The 17,292-nt window shown below is 39.9% G+C and overlaps 1 protein-coding gene across 1 annotated transcript; it reads left to right on the forward strand.

The window, feature by feature from the left end:
* Nucleotides 1–1,313: 1,313 nt before the first annotated feature.
* Nucleotides 1,314–15,915, forward strand: CNEP1R1 (CTD nuclear envelope phosphatase 1 regulatory subunit 1). The gene is made up of 6 exons (XM_006048943.4): nucleotides 1,314–1,471; nucleotides 2,526–2,597; nucleotides 4,791–4,864; nucleotides 9,521–9,630; nucleotides 9,746–9,800; nucleotides 14,566–15,915. Exons 1-6 carry the CDS (start codon nucleotides 1,447–1,449, stop codon nucleotides 14,605–14,607), a joined length of 378 nt encoding a protein of 125 aa, XP_006049005.1. The 5' UTR covers nucleotides 1,314–1,446; the 3' UTR covers nucleotides 14,608–15,915.
* The last annotated feature ends 1,377 nt before the right edge of the window (nucleotides 15,916–17,292 follow it).

Genomic DNA, 17,292 nt, shown 5'->3' on the forward strand with positions numbered 1-17,292 from the left:
TGTTGGAGCGCTAAATGAGATAATGTATTTAAAGGGTTTGGCTCAGAGGAAGGCTCTGGAAGTGTTAGGGTAAAGGAACCTACAAAGTGAAGTAATGGGTAAGAATGTGTCAGTTCTAATAGCAAGTGGGGAAGAGGAAAACTGAAGGATGAGTAAATAAAATACCAACAGTGAAAAAATCCCAGTGCCACTTGGAGCTTCTTAGCACCTATCTTTGTATGGCCAGTTGCTTTTTGGGGCTCTCAAATCAAACATCCCGCCCTATGTATTAAATAGCTCTTCCCTAGAACTAGCTCGGAGAAGGCAATGGCACCCCACTCCAGTACTCTTGCCTGGAAAATCCCATGGACGGAGGAGCCTGGTAGGCTGCAGTCCATGGGGTCGCTAAGAATCCGATACGACTGAGCGATTGACTTCACTTTCACTTTTCACTTTCATGCACTGGAGAAGGAAATGGCAACCCACTCCAGTGTTCTTGCCTGGAGAATCCCAGGGACGGGGGAGCCTGGTGGGCTGCCGTCTATGGGGTCGCACAGAGTGTACACGACTGAAGCGACTTAGCAGCAGCAGCAGCAGCAGAACTAGTTCCCATTACCCACCACCAACCACCCCACCACCCACCTCCCACTCTTATCTCATTGTATCCTATTACCCTGTTACTTCCTTCACAGAACCAAGATTATCTGAAATTAATAATCTATTTGCATGTTTATTGTCTGCTGTAATCCTTCCATTTTGAGGATAGGAATCTTGTCTATCTTGCTAAACTGCATCCCTGATAAATACAGTGCCTGCCAGACATGCAATAGTTCTTGAATGAATGAGTGACCACAAGGAAAGGAGCAAGAAAGCGTTTTAATCAAATATAAATGTAGTCAATGCCTTACAGATTTTTTTTAAAGTTCCAGAACACTTTGCTCATTTTACGATTTATGAAAATTGGATGTCATGAGAAAAAAATAACCAAGGGAGAAATGTGTACTTAAAGGGTTCGTCGTCGTTCAGTCGCTCAGTCGTATCCGACTCTTGGCGACCCCATGAACTGCAGCACGCCAGGCTTATTTAAGTAATGAAAGAACCAAGCGGGAAACTAGAAATACACACACGAATGAATGAACTTTCCGGGACAGGCTGCAGTTCCTCCCCAGGGCAGGAGGCGGCGCTAGTGTCACGCCAACTCAGCCGCCGACATCTCTTGGTCCCTCTGGCTGACCGTCCAACACCGGTGCCCGAGGACCGTGAGGGAACTAGCCAGTAGAAAGCCGTCTTAGTTACAGGGTCTGGCGGAAGTGTCCAATGAGCGTGGCGGGTCTAGTCAAGGGGCGGTGCCAAGAAGAGGGGCGGAGGCAAGCGGTTAGAGGTGGGAGTTGGCGCTGCGGGCCGGGCAGGGACCGCGGAGCTGAGATGCGGACGGTGCCGCGCCGGTGACCGGAGCTGCCGCCCGACATGAACTCGCTGGAGCAGGCGGAAGGTAGGGTGCGCCTCCTGGGCCCTTCCCTAACTCCTCCCGGAAGCTCGCGGGGCTCTCGAGGCGCCGGAATCGTGGGAACTGGTCGGGAGAGAGGAGGCCGCGAAGGATGGACTGATGGGGCCCGGAGCTGGGGGCGCGGGGGCCGGACCAGGGGCCAAGGGGCGGCCGGACACGGCCAGGCGCTGCTTCCGGCGCGCCTGGCCTCCGCCGGCACTGGAGAGGCGCTGCGTCAGCTCCCCCCCATTCCCCCTGCGTGGATCAGGGAGCTTCTCGCCCGGTTACTTCTATTGCTTACTCGTTAGCAAACCGTTGTACTTTGTGCCTTGTAGGGCGCTAACTCACTTTATTTTTTTCGGGTAGTCGTTAAGAGTTGTATCCCTAATTCCTGCCTTGGTTTTTGGTAACTGCCGGGGTAAGGGAGTGCTTCTTGGTCTCCTTTTTAAAGTTTGAAAAGCGCAACTGAAAATGATACCTTACCTTGCTCATTCAGAGGGAACACCTTAAACGCCCCTGTCTTGTAGAACCAGGCGTTGGCGCTCCAGAAGTGCCACATAGATCATCTTGTAAGCTCTTGGGAGGCTGGAAAGGGGAGCGTCTTTCCATTACCCATCCGTTAGCTGTATCAGAAGTCCAGTAAGAGCAGACTGAAAGCGTAGCTGTTAATTAAACGTAAGGGCATCGAGACTTTGGTCCTAGGTAAGACATTATCCAAATACGGAGTTCTTGATTCCAACAGAGTTAAAACTCGACCTGATTTTGATCCTTTATTTGCAACCCCAAATTTCTAGCTTTTGGCGCCGACTGAGGCTGCTGCTGATTTTCCACATACCATTTTACGAGGAACCAGCTAGTTTTCTTATATGTGAAATTGGAACTATAGAAACCTTGTGTCTCTGTCAAGTGCATAAAGGTGTCATAGTAAAGAAGTAAACAGTGCAGTCATACGTGTAAGTTGGTGTGCAAGACCTGAAGCAGTTAGAGTATTTAAAATTCATCGTAATAGATTCAGACTAGAAAGAGTTGCTAATTTCAAAATTGGAATCTTTTTACCTAGATCTCAAGGCTTTCGAGAGGAGACTTACTGAATATATTCATTGTTTGCAACCTGCCACTGGACGTTGGAGAAGTAAGTGCTTAGACTTTTTTTTAAGGGAAAATAAGCTGACAGTTGATACTTTTATTCTGCCTAGCAGTGATTTGCTTTCACGTAAAACTTTTGATTAACAAATGCTTGCTTAAAAAACAAATGCTTGCTTTATTAAACCATAAGGTTCCCTTTTGTTTTGACAGTTTTAGATCTATTTAATAGTGTAAATAACAGCATTTTAAAGAAATTTTAATAAAAGAAACTGACAGCGCTAAAAGGATAGTCTTATTTTGTGTGGTTGAATTTTTATTTTTATATTAAAATACATATATTTTGTTAGACATATATGGCAAATCTGGTTACCAGAACACGTGATAGAAATTTCAGTGATCTGTTTAGCAGTTTTACAATTTTGCCTATAAACTATTGAAGTAAAGTTTGTTAAAGGAAGTGATATTCACCAATACTGTAAAATGTGACTTGAAAGAATTGTAGTTACTGCCCCATGGAAATATATAGGAAATAGGAAATGTAGACAAATATATAAGTGATAAGATCAGTAAGCAGAATACTTTGGTAACTTATGTTGGGAGAGTCTTAATTTCTTGGCTGTTCATTGCTGAAGTCTAATTTTTTCCAAGAAGAGTGAAAAGTGAAAATCATTCAGTTGTGTCCCACTCTTTGGGACCCCATGGTCTCTATTATAGTCCATGGATTTCTCCAGGCCAGAATTCTGGAGTGGGTAGCCTTCCCTTCTCCAGGGGATCTTCCCAGCCCAGGGATCGCACCCAGGTTTCCCGCATTGCAGGCAGATTCTTAGATGAACCACAGGGAAGCCCAAGAAGGACATCCTTTATTTTGAAGTACGATTCAGTTGGTGGGACTGAACTGAAGAGCACTGTTGAAGTCAGGGGTCTTTTCCTGTGTCAAGATTTTTTGTGTAATTTTTATTAAATCTGTGTGCAAAGTGCTAATCATACGTTACAGGGATTCTGGTTGGTCAGAATTCACGAGTAGTAATGATTTTTCTCAAGCTCTCCCGTTTACCTAGGAATTATCCCGAAAACCTTATTTCACTGTTACTTGGGAATCTTTTTAAATGTATAGGATTATAATATTTAATATAATGAGTACACTTTTTCTCTGGTTCACAGTCTCAGTGCTTCCATATAAACGACATCAGCTTGTTTAGTATACCCATTTGTATGAGGTCCTGTCTGGTGGGTTTGATTATGATTTCGCATCATTTTAAGAAAAGAAAAATCTGTATACTTTAGTATATTTCTTATTGGAAATATAGAAATGTAAGAAACAGTTTAATCTGTTCTGAGAGCATAAATTTGAGATTTTTGAGTATTATTCAAAAACTAAAATGAGATTGTTTTTCTATGATTTGCCTCTTCTAAAAGTGCATCACCTGAGGTTCTAGATAATTAAGGTTTCGCAATATTTCTGTTGGTCGTTGAAGCTTGATCTGTAAATTTAAAAAATGTTTGCATCCCAATTGAAAGAAAGTAACTGTCTTGGTCTCTAGGACATTAACTAGGTCTTGTTGCCCCTGTATTATTTTTAATAGTATAATAGTATTTTAGTAATACTATTTATTCTCAGGTTTTACTTATGCTCTATCTAGAATTTCTAAAATGATTCTACCTTAATGAGGAGAAAGAATCTTTCTAACTTGTACTGTCAGTAATTCTACCCCAACTTTCCTTAAGTCCCTTAAAGAAAATCTGATACTGATGGGTGTGTTCCACACTCCTAACACTGACCTTTGTTTAATTCAACAACAGGCGGTTGTCTGCAAGGCAAAATTCTTTAGTCCAAGTTCTCAGTGCATTCATAAAAGAGTCTTTGTTTGGTTTGTTTACATTAAGAAATGAGGTTTTGGTGGGGAGTGTTTTTTGTTTTGAGTCTGCAGAAAGCATAAAGCACATAACAGAAATTTACATTAAAGTTTTACCACTTTGGTTCTTACTGTTTTTAATTTCATAAATCTATAGCAATACTGACTAAAGAATTCAGGGGGACAGTATCCGCCTCAGTTACTAAGGTTCACATTGTTTTAGAGAATTCCCCAAGGTCTTGTGGCAAGTTTCCCTAATTCCTGAGTGGAGTACATTTTCCATTTAATGAAGTGCTGCATCCTCTGGCTGTTGTTTATTAAGAATTGGTAGTAGTATCACATTAATGGCTTATTTCCTTACTAATTTCGTGTTTATCTTTCATCAGTGCTTCTTATAGTGGTATCTGTCTGTACAGCTACTGGTGCCTGGAACTGGTTAATAGACCCCGAGACACAAAAGGTAGAAGTTTTGATTTAAAATCTTTCATAGATTAAGTGAGACAATGGCTATAGCAGTGCTTTGTTTTTTGTAAAGTATTAATCAAATGCTTCCTATTAGTACTAGTAGTGATATTAATCATGTTAAAAATATGCCTTATATTAATTTGCTTGAAAAAAACTTCAGCTGGCTATTGCGGGTCAAGTATCTTTGCAGAGAAAAAGGTCTAAGAAATAGTACTTATATTACTTTTCATTTCTGAACTTGTATGCAGTTGTTATATATCTCACTATTACATATTTCAGTGTAAACACTATATTTTGTTTTGTTCATTTAGTATCATCAGTACCACCTTTTAAAAACTATACAGCAACATTTTCTTTTATGAGTTACTTTTGTTAATGCCTTTCCTCACCCTGTAAAGCATTCGAGACAACTCTGCAGTAAGCATTATGATTAAATAGTAGATATAAGTGTACTAAGCAGCCAAGACCAGAAAAAAACAGGAGGACGTCAGAACCAGGACGGAAACCAGGTCACTAATACCATAGACCATCTGGGCCAGCATAATTGCCAGGGTCTCTGAAGTTGCACACCACCCTTATGACAGAAAGTGAAGAGGAACTAAAAACCCTCTTGATGAAAGTGAAAGAGGAGAGTGAAAACATTGGCTTAAAGCTCAACATTCAGAAAACGAAGATCATGGCATCTGGCCCCATCATTTCATGGGAAATAGATGGGGAAACAGTGTCAGACTTTATTTTTTGGGGCTCCAAAATCACTGCAGATGGTGATTGCAGCCATGAAATTAAAAGACACTTACTCCTTGGAAGGAAAGTTATGACCAACCTAGATAGCATATTCAAAAGCAGAGACGTTACTTTGCCAACAAAGGTCTGTCTAGTCAAGGCTATGGTTTTTCCAGTGGTCATGTATGGATGCGAGAGTTGGACTGTGAAGAAAGCTGAGTGCCGAAGAATTGATGCTTTTGAACTGTGGTGTTGGAGAAGACTCTTGAGAGTCCCTTGGACTGCAAGGAGATCAGTCCTGGTTGTTCTTTGGAAGTACTGATGCTAAAGCGGAAACTCCAGTACTTTGGCCACCTCATGGGAAGAGTTGACTCATTGGAAAAGACCCTGATGCTGGGAGGGATTGGGGGCAGGAGGAGAAGGGGACGACAGAGGATGAGATAGCTGGATGGCATCACTGACTCGATGGACATGAGTTTGGGTGAACTCCGGAAGTTGGTGATGGACAGGGAGGCCTGGCGTGCTGCGATTCATGGGGTCGCAAAGAGTCGGACACGACTGAGCGACTGAACTGAACTGAAGTCACTGCCAGTTCCATGGTTTTCATCATGAAGAGAACAGATGTGTAAATTCCCTAAACTGTCAGAGCCCTTCTTTTTCAACTTCATTTTATCTTTAAAAAAAAAAAATTCTGCCTGAAGTTTAATATAGGAGACACTGAGAGATCTCCCATTGGACACCAAGAATATTGCTGTGCCAAATGCAATAAGAGATTTCATAATGTTATTTCTTGAAGCATCCTTCCATGAAACATGATAGCATGTTTCAGAAATTTCTACCTCTTTCTACCAACTTGTGCCTTAATTTAAAACTTGAGCTTTTTTGTTAAAGGAAGTAATCATCTTCAGTTTTTCAGCGAAGTTTCTTTTCTCCCAGTTCAGCTTTCTTTAGGTATTAATGATATTGTAATTTTCACAAAATTAACCTTCCCCTTTTAAACTATAACTAGATAAACTATTTTCAGTAGCTTTATTTACAACCTTTAAGTTATATACAAGAAAGACTTAGTAATAAGACTTTTGTCAGCAGTCTAAATGGCAGTTCAGACAGCCAGGGGGTTATTTACCATGTAATCTCTCTGACTTTATCCACTGAGGTGGAAACACAAAAGAATAGGAGCAGGGGAGGTTGGTGATGGGATTTCAGTTAATAGAGGGGTTTTTATAATGGATAAGAAACCCTCCTGTGTGTCCCTTTATAGCTGGTACTCATCCTTAGGGGAAGAGTGAAGGAGGCTGGCAAGAAAAAGGTCTGTCTTGGGAAATGAATCTGACTTCTAATTGGGAAAAACATAAGCTGATTTCAGCTAGTTGACATCTTAATAAAACATAGAATTAAATGTAATATGAAATAGGCTCAAAATTCTGTAGTTAATGTAATTCTCTAAATTAGGCGAGAATGTAAGTATTAGCCTAAATGTCAACTCTGTATTTCAATATTTAATAACTTCAAACCTGACAAATAAACAGCGATTGTGTCTGTAAGAAGAGTAGCAGACTCGAAAGCCAGTGGCTAGCTGGAGGAGCACAGGGGAGAGGGAATGTGGCAGACTGGAAAGTACAGGTGTGCCCAGACTAAAGGAGGAAATTGTTACTTGGGTGCAGTTGACTGTTGCCATGGAGGAAAGAAGGCGGATGCTGACCTAATTAAAATTAAAACACTGTATGTGCTAATATTGTGCAGGGCTCATAAAACACAGCTAGCCTGTGGGAATTGAACTGTCCTCAAGGGTTTAAGAAGACATTACTCTGGAATATTAATCTTTCTTCAAGATCCCATCCTTCTGGGAGCTTTCTCCTTCCTAATGTTTTCAACCTGTCATCTCTTCACTTGACAAATTTATTTAACCAGTACCATGCTAGGCCACTGTTCTTCCTTAAGTTTAGTTCTCTGTCTTGAAACATGTACACACATCTTAGTATGAGAGTGGAGCACAGATGCCCTTAGTTTGATTCTGTTGCTCCCATTTAGTTTCTAGTCCACTTGATTTCTTTTTCTAGACTCTAAATACTTGCCTTCTCCATCTGCATTCTGATTCCCAGTAGTCTGGCTTCAGTGCCTACGCTTGTTCCCATTCTGGATCCTGTTCCCTTGTCCTTCTACATGGTCTCATAATTGTGGATGGTTCTGTTTTTTTTTCTACCATCTGATTATGCTCATATCTGAAATTAGCCCTTTGTTTCTCTTGAACTGTAGTTTTTTATGGCTAGCTACTAATTATTCTCTCCTACTGGAATGTCCTGTGGCCATCTAAATCTAGTAACTTCAAAACCAAACTCATGTTTTGTCTCTTTCAGAAAGAAAGGGTGATGCTGAAACTGAGTCTTATAAGGATATGTAGGAGCTAGCCAGGTGAAGAGAGAAAAGGAAAATGGTAGTGATTAGACTGAGACCAGGTTGTGTATGCAGTTTGCTCACTTCTGCTTTTTAACAGGGAAGGTAACTAGATCATGTCTGACTTGTGTTTTCGTTGAGATTAGAGGTTGCTCAGTCGTGTGCACCTCTTTGCGACCCTTTGGACTGTAGCCCGCCAGGCTCCTCTGTCCAGGGGATTTCCCAGGCAAGATTACTGGGGTGAGTTGCTATTTTCCTCCTCCAGGGGATCTCCCCAGCCCAGCGATTGAATCCCTGTCTCCTGTGTATCCTGCATTGCAGGCTGAGTCTTTACCCACTGAGCCACTGGGGAAGCCCCTGAGCACCAATACTTGCCAAGTCCTATTTCAGGTGTTGGGAAAATAGCAATGCCATGCCCAGAACAGTGTCCGTCTGCCTGCAGAACTTTTTTCTTTTTTTTTCTCTTTGGCCGTGGCACTTGGCATGTGGAATCTTTTCTAACCAGAGATCAAAGCCTTCTTCTCTGGGAACATGGAGTTTTAACCACTGGACCGCCTGGAAGTCCACGGAACTTGTAGTCTTATGCTTTTTAAATTACTTCTCACTAGGAAGCGTTCAGTAAATATTGTCAGTAGGGTATTTTTTAATTATAGAATTGAATTTGTAATGGTTCAAGCATTTGGAATGAATGGAGGGAATATTACTAATATTACTATATTGTTTTGCTGCATTGAAGATTTAAAACAGACATTAATTTGTGTAGCATAACAATAGGAAGAACTGGGATTTGGGAAAGGCCTCAAATTCCTTTTTTTTTTTGCCTTGCCTCGCAGCTTATGGAATCCCAGTTCCCTCTTGTTCCTTGTTCAGTGGCTAAGTCATCTCTGACTGTTTGCGATCCCATGGACTGCAGCATGCCAGGCTTCGCTGTCCTTCACTGTCTTCCAGAGTTTGCGCAGACTCATGTCCATTGAGTTGGTGATGCCATCCAACCATCTCATCCTCTGTTACCCCTTCTCCTCCTGCCCTCCAGTCTTTCCGAACATCTGGGTCTTTCCATTGAGTTGGCTCTTTTCATTAGGTGGTCAAAGTATTGGAGCTTCAGCTCCAGCATCAGTCCTTCCAGTGAATATTCAGGGTTGATTTCCTTTAAGATTGACTGGATTGGTCTCCTTCTTGTCCAGCTGAGTCTCAGGAGTCTTCTCCAGCACCACAATTCAAAAACGTTGATTCTTCTTTATGGTCCACCTCTCACATTCAGACATGATTATGGGAAAAACCATAGCTTTGACTATATGGATCTTTGTCAGCAAAGTGATGTCTCTGTTTTTGAATACAGTCTAGGTTTGTCATAGCTCTTCTTCCAAGGAGCAGGCCATGGCAGTGAAAGCCCAAAAGCCACCAGGGAACTCACCAAATTCTTGTACTTCAGAGAATTAAATGTTATATGTATTCGTGTACAAGTAAAGAAGTAGGAATCAATACTGTTCTAAGATTTTTAACATTTTTATATTTCAAACTCTTCTTTTGACAGGTGTCCTTCTTCACATCATTATGGAACCATCCGTTTTTCACCATTAGCTGCATCACTCTAATAGGCTTATTCTTCGCTGGAATTCACAAGAGGGTAGTCGCACCGTCAATGTATCCTTCATCATGAATTGAATTTTATTCTCTGAACTAAACTAAAGCACCTCTCTAGGTGTTGTTAAAAGCTTACTTTTGAAATACAAATTTTCCTTTGACTGTATTTATTCAGTATAGCTGCTCGATGTCGAACTGTGTTAGCGGAATACAACATGTCTTGTGATGATGTGAGTATTTTCATTAGAAAACTGTAGACAACATGTGAAAGGACTGAAGTTCTTCGGTTTAAGTAAAACAAGCATTAAAAATAATTTGTCTCAATGGAATTAATAGGGAGACTATTCACTGTAGCATTGATTTGAAGACACTTTTTTTAAAAACACTGTAACATCCCTGAAAATTTAGATACATCTAGCAGTCAGTGGTGTCTCATAGTTAAATTGGTAGAGAGTGTAATCTGTCTTAATGACAGAAAGTCATGATGCACCTTCTAACTGAAGCTGTCTTAGATTCAGTGAAGTACAGCGGTCATTATTGGCCAAAAATGACTCGCTGGGAGTTGGTTTTATAAATTACTGTTATTTATCTCATGCTGTTGTGTATATAGAGTTTTAAATAGAGTAATAGATTAATTGATAGACTATAGACATATGAACCTGCCGTGTTTTTAAAAAAGTTAATCACATATCAATATGAGAATATGTCACAATTTTGATTTTATTTATAAAAAGCATTTTTACCTTCAACTTAAAAAACTATTTAGTAATACTTACCCAGTATAGAAAATTAGAATAAAAGGTCAAAAAAATTCTAGGGCAGGAGAACAACTGGATTGGTGAAAGAGAATGATAGAGGATAGTATTCATGATATTTGAAGACCTATTAAAAATCAATAATAAAAAGACAAATAGTACATTTTTAAAATGGGAAAAGGTTAAGTCATATCACACAAGTGGAAATACAAATGGATAAAGGTGAAGACTGGACAGCCTCGTTTATCATGGAGGAAGTGCAAAGTTAAACAGTTTATTTATAAATATTACCTGTCAGATTAGTAAAAATTAAATACTTTACAACTAGTATGGTGGTGAAACGATGCAGCCACACACTGCTTGTTAGGAATATACATTGATACAGTAGGTTGCCATTTCTCTCGCCAGGGAGTCTTCTTGACCCAGCGATTGAACCTATAACCCAGGTCTCCTGCATTTTAGCTACATAACTTTACCATCTGAGTCACCAGGGAAGCCATTTTTGAAGGATAGTTTTCATCATTCTTATAAAACGTAGTATGTGCTTGCCTCATGACCTAACCATTCTGCTTTTCTTCTCCTACCCTGGTTGGGGGTACCATCCCACAGGTACACAGGGTTGTTCATTATAACATCCTTAGTAGTGAAAAAAAAAAATGGAAATAATCTTTGTGTCTCAACGAGGGAGTGGTGAAATAGGCTGTGGGAAAGCCATATCATAGGAAATCAGAAGTAAATCTGTAAATACAGACATGGAAGCATCCAAGACATAATGTAGGAGCAAAAAGTAAATTAACAAACAATATGCTCAGTTTTGTGCTTTTTTTTTTTAAGTTTTAATTAGGGAAATTTCCAAACATAAGAAGGCAAAGAGAAGAGCTAAATGAACTTCATTTATCCTCAACAGGTGTCAACAGTAAATCAGCTCTTGGCCATTCTTTTTTGTTTTCATGGCCATTCTTATGTGTACCCCTGCCCACCTTCCCCATCATCAGGTTATTTAGAAATGAAATGCTTAATTAGCATGTTAGAAGCACCAAATTTTTATTCATATATGTGAATATAAGTCCATTAAAAAAACAGTATGTAAGAATTCATGCTAAAACTGTTTTCTTCTGTAAGAGGACTAGAATTTGAGGTAAATGGAAAGGATGACTTTGGCTTGTCTTTTTTGAACTTTTTATTAAATCCATGGTATTTTTATACAGTGGAATACTACACATCTTATAAAAAGGTACAAAAGTGCTAAAACATAGTGGCATCTGTGAGTTTCAGAAACACACTGAGTGAAAGAAGTAGGAGCAGAAAAACACACTGTGAGATTCTATTTATTTAAAGGTCAGAGACAGGCAGGTTAATCTATGGTGAGCAGTTATGTCGGGAGCTCAGGTTCCATTGACCTTGGAAAGAAGCATGGAGGAACTTTCTAAGTGGTGACGATGTTCTGTAGCTTGCCTTGAGAGGTGGCAACTTGGGTCTATACATTTGTCGGAACTTAACAATTTTATATGAATTACACCCCAGTAAAACTGTAGAAAACTTAGTAAGTTCTACCAAGATACAAAAGTATTACCAAAAATTAAGGGAAAGTAAGACTTAAGATAATCACGAAGGTGTGATCACTGACCTAGAGCCAGACATCCTGGAATGTGAAATCAAGTGGGCCTTAGAAAGCATCACTACGAACAAAGATAGTGGAGGTGATGGAATTCCAGTTGAGCTCCTTCAAATCCTGAAAGATGATGCTGTGAAAGTGCTGCACTCAATATGCCAGCAAATTTGGAAAACTCAGCAATGGCCACAAGACTGGAAAAGGTCAGTTTTCATTCCAATCCCAAAGAAAGGCAATGCCAAAGAATGCTCAAACTACCGCACAATTGGACTCATCTCACATGCTAGTAAAGTAATGCTCAAAATTCTCCAAGCCAGGCTTCAGCAATACATGAACCGTGAACTTCCTGATGTTCAAGCTGGTTTTAGAAAAGGCAGAGGAACCAGAGATCAAATTGCCAACATCCGCTGGATCATGGAAAAAGCAAGAGAGTTCCAGAAAAACATCTATTTCTGCTTTATTGACTATGCCAAAGCCTTTGACTGTGTGGATCACAATAAACTGTGGAAAATTCTGAAAGAGATGGGAATACCAGACCACCTGATCTGCCTCTTGAGAAATCTGTATGCAGGTCAGGAAGCAACAGTTAGAACTGGACATGGAACAAGAGACTGGTTCCAAATAGGAAAAGGAGTACGTCAAGGCTGTATATTGTCATCCTGCTTATTTAACTTATATGCAGAGTACATCATGAGAAACGCTGGACTGGAAGAAACACAAGCTGGAATCAAGATTGCTGGGAGAAATATCAATAACCTCAGATATGCAGATGACACCACCCTTATGGCAGAAAGTGAAGAGGAACTCAAAAGCCTCTTGAGGAAAGTGGAGAGTGAAAAAGTTGGCTTAAAGCCCAACATTCAGAAGACGAAGATCATGGCATCCGGTCCCATCACTTCATGGGAAATAGATGGAGAAACAGTGGAAACAGTGTCAGACTTTATTTTTTGGGGCTCCAAAATCACTGCAGATGGTGACTGCAGCCATGAAATTAAAAGATGGTTACTCCTTGGAAGGCAAGTTATGACCAACCTAGATAGCATATTCAAAAGCAGAGACATTACTTTGCCAACAAAGGTTCGTCTAGTCAAGGCTATGGTTTTTCCTGTGGTCATGTATGGATGTGAGAGTTGGACTGTGAAGAAGGCTGAGTGCCGAAGAATTGATGCTTTTGAACTGTGGTGTTGGAGAAGACTCTTGAGAGTCCTTTGGACTGCAAGGAGATCCAACCAGTCCATTCTGAAGGAGATCGGCCCTGGGATTTCTTTGGAAGGAATGATGCTAAAGCGGAAACTCCAGTACTTTGGCCACCTCATGCGAAGAGTTGACCCGTTGGAAAAGACTCTGATGCTGGGAGGGATTGGGGGCAGGAGGAGAGGGGGACGACAGAGGATGAGATGGCTGGATGGCATCACTGACTCGATGGGCTTGAGTCTGGGTGAACTCTGGGAGTTGGTGATGGATAGGGAGGCCTGGCGTGCTGCAGTTCGTGGGGTCGCGAAGAGTCGGACACGACTGAGCGACTGAACTGAACTGAAGACTTGAGAGGGAACCAGAATCCTGGCAATACTTTTAACCTAGAACCTTGCAACCAAAGATAATCACCATGTTTTATGTTTTATTGTGTATCTCATGTACTTATTATAAGAGAAAGATGTTATAATCAAGCTTATGAGTAAAGGACCTCTAAGCAGTGTTACAGGGTTTTCAGTTCAGCACTTTGACCCAGTGTTAGGATTTCAGAGCTGCCATATATTGGATATTAACTGTATACAAGGTCTTGGGCCTGTTTTTCCTTTTTATTTGCATGATCTCAGTTAATGTCATCCGTTTTGTTTAATTGCGTAGTGCTCCACTTTATGGATGCATCGTAATTTCATCCACACTTTGCGTGTTGTATATGTTGTGCATATTTCATTAGAGCTTAAGCTCCACGAGGACAGGAAACTGTCTCATCCGTTACTGGGTCTCTAGCGTCTCTTGAGGCATGGCACGTGATAAGCACTCAGTCAATCCTGAATGAAAGAACAGGACTTAAATGTGCATCCTTACAGTTGCATCTCTTCAGATAAGTCCCTAGAAATGAAAGTCTTTGGATTGTATGGTATGCGCTTTTCTTTCTGGATAACTGTGACACCGGCCCCGCCTGGCCCTACTGTATCCGTCTGCACATGGAAACAGAAGAGTTGTATCCGTGTGCGTTGAGGACCAACCGCATATGCGTGTCTGTCATTCCAACCCTAGGTGTGCATTTTAACTTGAGGAAATTAAAGTTTTGATGTTAGAAAATGGGAAAGTTTTTGTTCAGATACAGTTTTATTTGTGTTTTATAGACTCCACTTGGTAAGGAGCATAAATTAGCCTGTACAAGTCTGGATTTTATTTTATCCAATGGGTTGGTTGGCTGATTTTCAGGAAGACTGTGTGTGTGTTTTAAAGTACTAAAGATTTTAGAAAAAAATTCTACACAAAGAACACTTAGAAAATATAACTATTAATTGCTTAATCTTGACTAAATATTGAGGGATGTTCTGATGCCTTATAAGGCTTTTAGGAAAGTGGTGATATTTTTAATAGAATTGTGTATATATATATTTTTTTAACCTTTTTTTCTTTTTATTTTTGCAGACAGGAAAGCTAATTTTGAAACCTAGGCCTCATGTTCAATGACAATCTACACTCATTGTTCTGGGACTTAAAACAACCTTTCTTCAAAAAGTGATACAGCAAAAAGCCATAAAAGATCCCTTTTACAGTTGGATATGTGACTGTCATAGCAACAACGGACAAGAAATGTGCAATATTTCCCCAGATTATCTTCCTGATGACTCGTTAGCAGTGCTGTGGTCCTCGGTTACCTGTGTTTCAGTATTAGTGTCACTTTAGTACTTCAGATCCTGCGAAGCTTTTTGCAGATGAAGTATGTATGTAATATGTTACTAAGTTAAACTTAGAAACAGAACCTCATCCAGTTTTTATAATGTATTTTTGCAAACTACTGTAAATAGCCAATCAATGCCAATGTTAAAGAGGAAATGTTATGTGGACTTCGTTCTCCTGCACCAGTATTTCAAGAACATCCGCTTGCCATCTCCACAGCTCTTTAAAACCGGCTATTACTTATAGCTGTGCCTTTCACTCAAGACTCCTCTTTTAATCATAATGCAGGAAAAGCATCGGATTGAGCTTAGGCTAAGGAAAATTCATCTCCATTATGTTGTAAGAAATTGTAGATGTTTTGAGAAACAGTTTTTGTTAAACCAGATAGTGAATTTCAGCCACTGTAGTGCTATTTTCCAGGTTCATTGTTTTCATTTAATGCTAAATATACTTTATATTTTTTTAAATGATTTTAAGAACACTCCAAAGGCTTCTGAGTAGACAGATTTAGTTCTAAATTACGTATTGTCTGGGAATTTGACGGTCATTGTTTTAGATTATTGGATTTCATGCTGTGGTAGACATGCTGCTACACTAGTGTTGTGCAGGTGTGACTGGCCATCCATCCGTCACGGGGTCACTCGGGAGCAGCGCCGCAAACCAGAGTCTAAGATTCTCACTGTTCAGAGAGTGTTAATGACATACTGTGTATGCATATTAGCCACATGTACTATAATAACCCTGGAGATTAAACTATTGGGATTGCTGTAAATATTTTAAAGAACTGGAGGTGCCTTTTACCTGTTTATTAGAAGATTTTGAAAAGGTTTAAATTATTTCATGAGCAATCTTTTTAATTTCATTTAATGTAAAGCTGAAAATTCAAAGACAGGACAAAAAATTTTTAACAAGGCTGCCATTTATCTTAAATGTGTTCATCTTGGCTTTCACATGTATAAAATTTTATTCTTTGAACTGCAGCAATAAACCCTCTGCTCCTACTAAGTCTTAAGAGGGTATTCTATATATTCTTCATTGTTTTATTTCCTGTAAATTTTGTAGGTAAATATGTGCATAAAAATAAATACTTTATATATACATAGTGATTGGGCTTTTCCTTGGTTTAAGTCTGTAACTGAAAAGAATTTTAAACATACTGTGTGTCAGATACAGGCTAGTTCCAAATGAGATATTTGACTCTTAACTGTAGTAGAGTAGGTCCAGTAGAGCAAATTTTAAGTGACAATTTAAGGTACACAGTTTATCAGGCTGTCAGTACTTTTAATATGTCTTATTCTGTATGCTGTGTGCTCAGTTACTCAGTTGGGTCTGCTGTGGACTGTGGTCCACCAGGTTCCTCTGTCCTTGGAATTTTCCAGGCAAGGATACTGGAATGGGTTGCTATTTCCTACTCCAGAGGATTTTCCTGACCCAGGAACTGAACCCAGGTCTCTTGCATCTCTTGCATTGGCAGGTGAATTCTTTACCACTGCACCACCTGGGAAACCCCATTTCTTATTCATCATTATCTAATAACATTTGGCTCTTAATTAGGAAATTCAGGTTTTCTCAAAAACTGATCACTAGTTTCCTCCAAGAGTATAAAACTAAAGAGTGATTTTATATGTCCTTAATCCTTTATGGAATCAAAAGCTACTTCATGTATTTAACAAAAGCCTTGACTCTCCTTCCCTAGAAAACTATGTCTGTGTAATGCATATACTTCACATGTACATGGAGAGGATTCCAAGGATTTCCTGATGCCAGGCTGCTTGGAATCCAGTGGCTCCAAGAAAGAAACTTTAGTTACAGTTCCAAAGACTCTTCATACCTTAACTTCTAGCACAAGTTTTTCTTTTCCAAACAAGTCTTTACTCTGATTGAAATGGCCCAAGGATCCTTGCCAAGCTAGCTTCTTAACCACCAGCACCCTCACTCTTGTATATCCTTCCACACTGTTAGGAAATTATTGTTGAGACTAGTCCTCTAACTTTACAGGTGGGAAAGACAGTCTTAGATTTGCAAAGTGACTTTACATCCACCTGACTTACTGAAGACAACCAACACTAAGTCTCTTGACTCAGATTGAAAGGGTGTGTGTGTGTGACTTAAGTCATGAGCCATTACAATGGTATGGTTAAGAATGTACACTCTTGTGCCAAACTGTCTGGATTCTGATCTCAGATCTACTACTTGCTACTTTTGTAACCTTAGGCAAATTATGTAGCCTTAGTTTTTTCATTTATAAAATGGGCATGATTCCAGCCTTCTAGATAGGGAAAGACACAATGTATAAGATAAAGGTGTGTTGCCAATCATCCAGGCTTATATCCAGTATTATTAATTCAAGGAGAGCACTTAACCAGCGCTTGGCTACAGAGTCAGTGCTCAGTTAATCTAGTTGTTAAACACTAAAGAAAGAAAGAGTTGACTCATTGGAAAAGACTCTGATGCTGGGAGGGATTGGGGGCAGGA

The sequence above is a fragment of the Bubalus bubalis genome, chromosome 18, assembly GCF_019923935.1.
Source record: "Bubalus bubalis isolate 160015118507 breed Murrah chromosome 18, NDDB_SH_1, whole genome shotgun sequence".
Classification (NCBI taxonomy): Eukaryota; Metazoa; Chordata; class Mammalia; order Artiodactyla; family Bovidae; genus Bubalus; species Bubalus bubalis.

Excerpts from the sequence above, each read along its gene's own strand:
- CNEP1R1 (XM_006048943.4), top strand. The coding sequence starts at position 1,447 with ATGAACTCGCTGGAGCAGGCGGAAG. Across the intron at positions 4,865-9,520 it reads TAGACCCCGAGACACAAAAG|GTGTCCTTCTTCACATCATT; the intron begins GTAGAAGTTTTG and ends TTCTTTTGACAG. Across the intron at positions 9,801-14,565 it reads ACAACATGTCTTGTGATGAT|ACAGGAAAGCTAATTTTGAA; the intron begins GTGAGTATTTTC and ends TTATTTTTGCAG.